This window comes from Cryptomeria japonica, chromosome 10 (genome assembly GCF_030272615.1).
Source record: "Cryptomeria japonica chromosome 10, Sugi_1.0, whole genome shotgun sequence".
NCBI classification, from domain to species: Eukaryota; Viridiplantae; Streptophyta; class Pinopsida; order Cupressales; family Cupressaceae; genus Cryptomeria; species Cryptomeria japonica.
Window position 1 is genome coordinate 225,804,663 of NC_081414.1, and position 9,582 is coordinate 225,814,244.

Here is a 9,582-nt window from a genome sequence, read left to right on the forward strand (position 1 = left end):
TAGAGCTAGCTAAAGCAATACCCACAATGAATCTATAATTTATAATTTATTTAATAAATATGAAATTTTGAAAACACTATTTTATCAATTTATTTTATTATTGAATATATTTTAAATTGATAGTGGCATTGTAATATGTTACTTAATATACTATTATTAAAAAAAAAAGAATATTTGTTTATTCTAACATTACTTTATACAACTTTATTATTTAATTTAATTGTTTTCTATTAATTCACTTGATTTCACACTATTTTTTTTCATATATGTATGTATGTATGTATGTATGTATTCTTAATGTTCAACATGACCCTTGAATTCTTAATGTTCAATATCTCTATATCAAACTCGTCATTTGAGTAATGTTTTGTTGGATGTGCACTTGCTACCTTTGTTGTAACACTACGTGCAACATGATACAAAAATGAATATAACTTTTCTTATTATGATTATGAACATTTTCATTTGTGGAGAACAAATGGATAGTATTGTTAAACTCGGCATTACTTTCAACATCTATTGTAGAAGGCATTGTTGTCATAAGCAACCTGCAATCATCAATGTTTGGGTTTGCATCTCTTATATTTGTCAAAAGTTGACAAAATCTTTATTGTTGTATGTTTTCTCCATGTTGTCTAAAATTTTTATCTTATGTAATCATGGTTTTGAATTCTTCCTGTAGTAACTTTGCTCATATGTTGCTATCATATGTCTATCTATCATTGACTAGAGGCAGTTGGCCCAAATCTCCAGCCAAAATCATAAATATTCCTGAAAAATAATTGTCAAAAAATATTTTCAAAACTATATAGTAATATTATAGATGTTTCATAGATATGAATTATATTAGATATTATATAAAATAGTTTTTTTCATTAGTTATAATGAAAGGTGTACCTACAAAGCTTTTATGTGCATTTTGTGGGAATGCTTTTCGGAGTCAAGAATCTATATTTTCCAGCATGTTTTGACCAATGAAGCTCATTTCATCAATCAAAATATATTTGATATGTGTCATCTCTTCTTCAAAACTTGTAAGTCTTGTTCCTCCTAGTTGAGTGAAATCTCATTTTGGGATTCTCAATTTTGAATGAAATGTATAGGCTCCTATATTGAATGCTACAACTCTTGTTGGTGTAAGTAATAGGACAGGGGAACGACATGAGATTGCCACATTTTGAAGAGCTCGACTAATGACACCAATTAAATATGACTTTCTTATTCTTATTGTTCCTTGTATTATCATGAATAGTGGCTCTCCATCTTGATTTGAATGGTAGTGTGTCGTAATTGTGTTGATTGCTTCTCTTTTTTCACACTAAGGTTTGCGTAGTTGATGGATTGCTCTACATTGTCATTTGTGAGACATCCATATTGATCTCTCATGCTGGTTATGAAATTAATTGGTCTAACTATGCACTCTTCACCTTGATATTCATGAGACCAATTTGTATGTTTATCAATGTCTCTTCTACCCAACATATCTATTTTGGAAACTTTTATATTTTGACCATGATGCAATCTAGATATAATCTCCCATTCATGCTCTGTTGTATTTCTTTAAACATGTTTATCATCTTCAATTTTAGAATCCTCGGTATTTTCAACATTTTTTGCAACTGTTGTTTGCTTCGCATGTCAAGGATTGTAGTTGAATGATTTCCACTTTGCTATTATGGATTCATTATCATGACCAATATCTCTTTCTATGTCATGGGATGGTTTGTACAATAATAACTTTTATAGACAAAATTCAATCCATTTATCTGAGTCACATGGAAGAATGGATACAAACCTAGGGAAAACTCTAACAATATATGGCGTTTGTCTTGGTTTCCATTTGTTGTCTCTTCTTCATTTAGGATTTTATATCCATGAGCTGATTGCATCAATCAATGAGACATCGTCCATAGAAGGAGGCCTTGTTTTATATTTATCAATTAAAGATATCATTTGTTCTTCATTGTTCTATTCAGTATGTATAGCTATAGGTTTTAATACTTCATGTGAAACATTTAGATTAACAAATATTCTACTGCTATCTACTAATGGAAGTTCTAGCAACATGTGAAATGTTTCTTGAGCTCCAATGTCTCTTTCTTTAATTGTCTCTATTAGAAGTCTATTATATGCTCGTGCAACCAAATCATCAAGATATTCCATGTTTAACATACGCATCAACATTTGGTTGTATGTTTTTGAGCTTTTCTCATCTTTTGCTACATACTTTGCAATATATTTTATTAGTACATGTTTGGAAAGAACAGGTTGCCAATCTATATTTGATCTCCACAATTGCAGTATGTAGTGATTATGTGTATTCACTCTTTGATCATTTCTTGCTAGTTCAAACTTTTTGTCTCCTGTTTCTATGTCTTTATATAATCTAGATCCCCCCAGATTCAATGGCCAAGGAGCATTATACCTGAAATGAATATGAACTCATATATATATATATATATAAGTAAATAGCTGGATATATAGGCTAGCACCTGTATTAATAATAATAAATTTTTAACATCCGAGAGGTGTCTATATACCATTTCCTCCATTTAAAAACTAAAATATATCTAGTTTCAAGTGCAGACAACAAAAAAGCCATCTATCCATATACCAGCTCTGGCTAAGGATACAAAATCTGTGCTTAGAGTCCTATTACCCATCAACGTTGAATTTTCTATTAGCTGCTAAACAAAAACTAGTACAAACACCATAGAAATATTTGAAAAGACACAAAAAACTTGATGAAAAGGGCACCATCAATCACTGTTTGAGGGGATTGAGATGCTTTCGTAGATCTTCTCTGTAGCAAGGGCCTATGCTATAATTGGGAAGTCTCTACCACAATCCACATGAGCCTCTCAACCGCAATTTCCTCCACCAACCTCATGTCATTAGGAATCCACAACTCCCCATGCCCCATACCCCAATCATTACCTTTCACCACCACCCCATTCTCATCCACCCCAATATGCCACCTACCCTGCAGACCTTCCTCCCTCACATACTTCCTAGGTCAAACCCTCTGACCTTGTTAGGCTACCAATCACATACAGGATGAAAATCAAATTTCTTTTTCTCTCCTCATGACCTTTGTTATATTTCTCCAGCTCCATGGTATGCAAAATGCAAAATTTCCTCATCTCTCCCCCCGCATCACGAGACATGTAGTACTAATGGGCCAACATAATTTAGTTATGGTCATCTATTTGTCCAAGACCGCATCATTTTCTCCTAGAAAGGAGTGTCTGAATACCATATGACAGACCTTCTTCATTTGGGGTTGCAAACATCCATTTGAATGCAGACAACCAAGAACATAGCCAGAATGCTTGATTTCACTTTGTATTTGTGTGTTGTCCGTACAAACTTCGAACCCAAAATCTTCCTCACTACATGCAAAATTAGTGGGCGCTTTGATTCGAACACCATCAAGAGTCGCTTCTCTGTGATCTCCCCAAGAAATGTCATTTGTTGTTTGGTTTATTCCAAAAGAACATGGGTGTCCATATCTACAACTTCCAAATTACTCAGAGAGAATGAAATATGAGATGTTGTTACAATCATGCTTGCCAAATTTATAATCTCCTTCATCAAAAAAATTTGCGAGTTGCATCAATTGCCCTTCATAATGAAGACATACCTTGACCCCTACTCAGAATGTATCCTAGTTGCAACTTCTATTTATTTTTATTCCTCATGGCATAAAGGCTTAGGTCATCGCCACCTAGGCCTCCTACTAATTCAAGTACAAATCACATATTTGGTTAATCTTTGGAAATTGATATTTTGCCACTTGTTTATAGTCTTGAACATGTCACTTGGTTATTGAGTACATGTATGTCATGTTCACACTTGCCAACTTCCTTGGAAATTGTACCGCCACCATCCACCCAATCCTCGTTATTATTACCACATTGATTGCTTGTCAATTCCAGATCATTTTACAAAATTAATAGTTTCGAAGTTCCTTTTTTGCTCTGCCACTTGTTTGGCAAAGTCATCTACCAGCCCATTGCCTTCTCGGTAAATATGACAAAATTTAAAATCTTCAAAACTCTTCAAGGCATTTGTAATTGGCGTGATCCATATCTCATGTTGCCAGCTCACCATCCATTAATTCTTAATTGTATTGATCATTAGAAAATAATCCCCTTCAAGACATATTTTATTGGCTCCCAACCTCCTAGCAAGCTCAACTCCTTTAAAGGCTGCTCGAAATACTGCTATGTTGTTGGTGGTCATCCCAATATATTTAGCTAACATCCTGATAGTATGACCTTGATCATCTCTAGCTATACAAGCAACACCTGCATGACCAGGATTACCCAAGGAGGATCCAACCCTTCTCCGGTGCCTGCGAACTTGTAGCCCTACATTTCTCATCCACAACCAATTGCTCCAACTTGTAACCCTTAGGAGCCATCAGACCTGAGAATAGCTTCTTCAAATCATTGTCTCGATTTGTAAAAATGTTGTACTTATTGAGAAGCCTTTTGGCTGCCTCATTTACCAATTTCACTATTACAACTTCCATTTTTTACACAAGGACCTCCCTCGGCATTGCCTGATATCTACACGATCTTTGAAGATTTGCCTATTCCTTTCTTTTCATAGTTCCCATACGACTATGGATGGCAAAATAGACCATATGTTGCAAAACATACCTTTAGTTATCTTTGTTGGCCAAGAGACAAACCATTACTTAATGCTAATTGATCTCTCTTAAAATTCTCACCACCAACTTCGAAGTTGTTATCATTATGTTGACTCTGGTTAGTATGCTCAGTATAGGTGGTTTGATCATGCCTAAACTCATCTTCTTCCTCATGAGATGCTCCTTGCTCAAACTGACCTCTATCCTCAATCCATATATATATCTAGGAGTGCCATTCTATTTATTACTATATAAATTTTTGGAAGTATGGTGAGGGTAATTCTCGTGGAATTGATGTCCTAAAGATATCCCAAGATTTGAGATACCATCATATAACTTAGCCAAAGAAGACTTCTATTGTAGATTTATATGATTAACATTTTGTAATAAACTTAAAAATAAAAAAGACTTTTAATATATGTTCTATTAAATTTTGGGATGATGACAATAGAGTATGGTGTGGAAAGCTTTTTTAGGAGGCCATTTTCTTTAAATATAGAGAAATTTTTAAAACGTTAGAATTTTATATAAAATATGAGAAATTCTAAATGTCAAACCCTAATATAAGACAAATTTTCAAAGTGAAAACAAGTGTTAGAAATTCTAACTGCATGCTTTTGAGAAAGAAAACATGTTTTAAATGCTTAAAAAATTGTGGACATGTTGATTAGTCTATGTCTAAGGTTTGGAAAATAAGCTTTTAAGTCTAAAAAATAACATTATCATGCACCATTATTAAGACCAACTAAATTTAAAAAATAAAATTTGCACGCTTGTCATTAATCACACATTTTTCTTAGGCAACTAGAATTATTTAATTTTATGTAAATACATTTTGAAGAAAATTACTTGTTTACTAAAAGATAGACTATCAAATTATATAATATTTTTTCATTGTATATTTCCTACCCATCTCTAGAGGAAGAGCACCAACAGTCATTGTAGTTTCATTAAGTGTTCACTACTTGTGCACCCAACCCCCCAATTACTAACTTTAAAGAAACCTAAAATATGATAACTAAAAGCCCCCAAAAAAAAATCCACATGTACCAACACCCGTCCATTTTTTAGCATTTTTGGACCATAATTAGACCATTGATGCACCTTAATTGGTACCCAAAGCGTATTAAAATATTTGTGCATAAGTATTGACAATTTTAAGTATACGGTTATTGGGGCTTCTTTAAGTAGGTATCAAACAACACTTTGAAATGTGTACTTTTTGACCCTTGTGCACATAATAGATCTCACAACATGCATTGTTACCTACCCATAAGACAAAACAGTAGCTATAAGCAATTGAGTCGCATACAAAGACTTCAACAAAAATCATCAAAATTGGATGTACCACTAAAGATTTGTGGGTCTGTGAACTTAGCTATAACAACTATTAATATGCTTCCCCTAGGGGAAGAGCACCAATAGATAACATAGTTCCAATAACCGTCAACTTATTGTCATGTTGACCCCCCAATAGCCGTCATAGTGAAAACACCATTAATAAATTTGTTCTATACTAATAGCCGATCATTTTTTGTAATTAATTGGCCCATTTGTGCACAACTATTGGAACATTTGTTCCATTTGTGCACCACTATTGGAACATTTGTACACCGCTATTGTCAACAAGTACTAGAGATTTTGAGTTGACGGTTACTAGAACATCTTTAGTTAGGTATCAAACGATACTTTGAAATGTGTACTATTTGACCTTTGTGTGCATAACTGATTCAACAGCGTGCATGGTTACTACCCAGAAACCAGATCAATAGCTATAAGTAGTTAAGTCGCATACAAAGACAACTAAAAAAAAAAATCAAAATCCGATGTACTGTTTAGGATCTGTGAGTGCGGGAAGTTAGCTATAACGGTTAACTTATAAACTTTGAATGTGAAGTTAAAATTTATTCATCGTTTTATGCTCCCATGAATTACAAAAATGTTTAAATAGGCCTAGATTCTGGAATAGAACGGGCAAATCTGTAAAGGACGTATCGACCGCAAACATTTAAGGCGATATTTAAATAATTACTTTGACAACTCTTTACAGAACAGAACACAGACGACATGCACGACAGCGGAACTTTGGGCACAAGCGAGCATTTATCACAGTTTTGGCTCTTCATCCATCTATACTTTCTGCGCCTCGCCTCGTTTTTCTTCTGCGGACTTGGTATCATTCGTTTCTTGGATCTTTCTGCATTGCTTCCTCCGAATTTCTCAACTCCTTCGCCTTGTTGATATTAGCCCAGCAAAATTCAGGATTTCTTTCAGCAAAATTCAGGATTTCTTTCAATCATCTGCAAAGTTCGATCAACGCATTTGCCTGAAATCGGGGTATAGAGCTAATTGCGTGGCGTGAAATCGTGCTCACCGGTAAATCTTCCTGTTCCTAAGCTTTCCACTCTGTTTTTTAAGTTTTATTTCATAAATATAATTTGCAATGTAAGAGATGTCGAGTCTTGTAAGCTCTGTGATTTGCTCTTCCTTTTCCGTGTCGGAAGGATAAACTTAAACTTCTCACTGGAGATTCAATTTTAATTTGGAACTTACGTTACTTCAAATTGAAGCTTCCAGGGCCTTATTTTTACAGCTTTGTTGAACAGGGGCAAGGGTTGCAAGATAAAGGATCAAGCTCCATTGAAATTTATCACAATTTTTATTCCAGATCTCAGATTTTCTTTCTTAGGTCTCGCAGCTCTTGTTATTTTTTGGTGTAAAGGCAGGGGAATCTGAAATAAATTCTCAATGGCAGCAACAGCTCCGATTCTTCCTTTGTCTCAGATGCCTTTGCTTTCAAGTCCCGAAGCCCGGGTATTTTTCTCCAAGATCTCCGAGAGCGCAAAAAATGCAGTGTATAATCGTCGGCCATGGGCGGAGCTTGTAGATCACAACACCTTCTCCAAACCAGAGTCCTTGGCGGAGGCAGCCGCCAGAATTCGCAAGAACTGGAGCTATTTCCGCATAAATTATACGATTCTGCTGAGCGTTACAGTGGCCTTCAGCCTGGTGTCGCATCCAATTTCCCTCTTTTTGCTAATGGTGCTGCTTGGAGGTTGGCTTTTTCTCTACTTCTTCCGCAACGGGCCTCTGGTGCTGTATAACAGGCACTTCAGTGATACAGAGATTTTGGGGGTATTGACCATCATGAGTTTTGCCGTTGTCTTTTTCACTGATGTGATGTCTGTTGTGATTTCTGCAATTATGGTTGGATTGGCGATTGTTTGCGCGCATGGAGCATTCAGGTCGCCTGAGGATCTGTTTCTGCCTGAACACACTGTCGCCACATTTGTTTGAGGAGGGGATTTCTGAAAAATTCGCAGTTACTTCTTCTAGATCCATATAATTTTATTGGGCATTCCTGAATCGACCTGAGTAAACGTTTTGGGTTTCATTTTTTAGAGGCGCCTTTCCTCGGCCACTTTTGCATTGTCAGCAGTAAATTTTTATTTAAAATTTTTTTTTTCTGAGACATATTTTGTAGATTCTGTTCAAATTCTGTAGCTTGGTAAGCAAGCAAATAAAATAAATTCTGATTGATTTATTATAGTTTTGTCAGAGATTTACTGTGACATATTTTGTAAATTCTGTTCAGATTCTGTAGCTTGGCAAGCAAGCAATTCAAATAAGTTCTCATTAATTTCTTATAATTTTATCAGATTTACTGTGACATATTTTGTAAATTCTGTCGCTTGGTAAGCAAGCAAAGCAAATAAGTTCTAATTAAATTATTATAATTTTATTTTTTTCAGATTTACTGTCATTCAACAACAAAGCTCCTATTTAAATAGAATATAAGCAAAATCTAATTTTAATTTTTTCTTAATTTCAATGTTTATGACATTGTATAAGAGATGAGGTGGTTGCACCTTTATAATTAAAAGATCTAATTTAATCATTATGGTTGATTTAAAAATATATAGGGGAAAGGACTTAGTAGTTGAGCGCATTCCAATTCTTGTGATAGAAGTTGTTGATTTAATATCTTTATACTTGCTGATTTAATGTCCAACTTTTGTACAATATTGCACCAATAGTTGTATGATAAGTACCAATAATTGAATGAAATATACCATTTGTTGTGAAAAGTAACCAATCATGTGATGCCACATCAGTTGCACAAGTATTGGGGTCCTTTTGCACACCTATTGGTCTCACTTTTTTTTTTTGGTTGTTTTGGACACATTGGCAAAAAGCATGCTGATGTGGCATCATATTTGATGATGTGGCCCTGAAATCTTAGTTATAAGCAGGGGACTTCCCAAGTATGCTGCTGTAAAAAATTCAGAGTGATTTGAAATTTCCACGTAGGATTTTGAAAAGTGTGAAGTTAGGGTGCACAACTACTGGATCCTCTCCCCTATTGTATTTGTTGATCTAGTAGTAAAAAATGTAATGGTGGTTTGTTTAAGTATAAAAAATTATTTTATTCAAAAGAGTAAAAAATCATTTCTAGCATTTTTTAATCATGTTAGATTCATTTTGACTTTAATTTAAATATAATAATTAGTATTTTAATAACATATTTTTATATAAGGAAATTCAATTGATGGCGTCGTGCGCGAAGGGCGGTTGCAAGTTTCGAGTTGATGCCCTAGCTTGTGGGTGGTCTTTGCTTGCTAGTGCGTCGGGGGGAGGGAGTTGGGTTTTCTTGCAGGGAGGGGAGGATCTGTCTACGGGGTGGCTGGTGTTGGTGGTGGTGCGATGGCCTATGGGTGGTGGGTTTGTGCTGAGCGCGGCAGGGGCTCGGGTCTTCCTGCTGGTTCGTGGATAGCCTGTGGGGTAAGGGGGGCTTTGGTCCGCTCTACCCTTTGGTGGTGCTCAAGAGGGGTGGGTGTTCGATGACTTGTAGGGGTGTGTGGATTCCTTGTTCATCTCCCTTTGGGGTGTGAGATTTCCATGAGGTGCGATGTCTAGTACTGGAG

The 9,582-nt window shown here is 35.2% G+C and overlaps 1 protein-coding gene across 2 annotated transcripts; it reads left to right on the forward strand.

The window, feature by feature from the left end:
- Positions 1-6,631: 6,631 nt before the first annotated feature.
- On the forward strand, positions 6,632-8,201 carry LOC131034899 (PRA1 family protein B4). 2 transcript variants are annotated; one of them, XM_057966513.2, is made up of 2 exons: positions 6,632-7,033; positions 7,251-8,201. In XM_057966513.2, exon 2 carries the CDS (start codon positions 7,406-7,408, stop codon positions 7,952-7,954), a length of 549 nt encoding a protein of 182 aa, XP_057822496.2. In that variant the 5' UTR covers positions 6,632-7,033; positions 7,251-7,405; the 3' UTR covers positions 7,955-8,201. The 2 variants fall into 2 exon arrangements, with proteins under 2 accessions (XP_057822496.2, XP_057822495.2); XM_057966512.2 differs by having other exon boundaries at positions 7,264-8,201.
- Positions 8,202-9,582: the final 1,381 nt, after the last annotated feature.

Coding starts and splice junctions, on each gene's coding strand:
- LOC131034899 (XM_057966513.2), top strand. CDS start 7,406: ATGGCAGCAACAGCTCCGATTCTTCCTTTGTCTCAGATGCCTTTGCTT.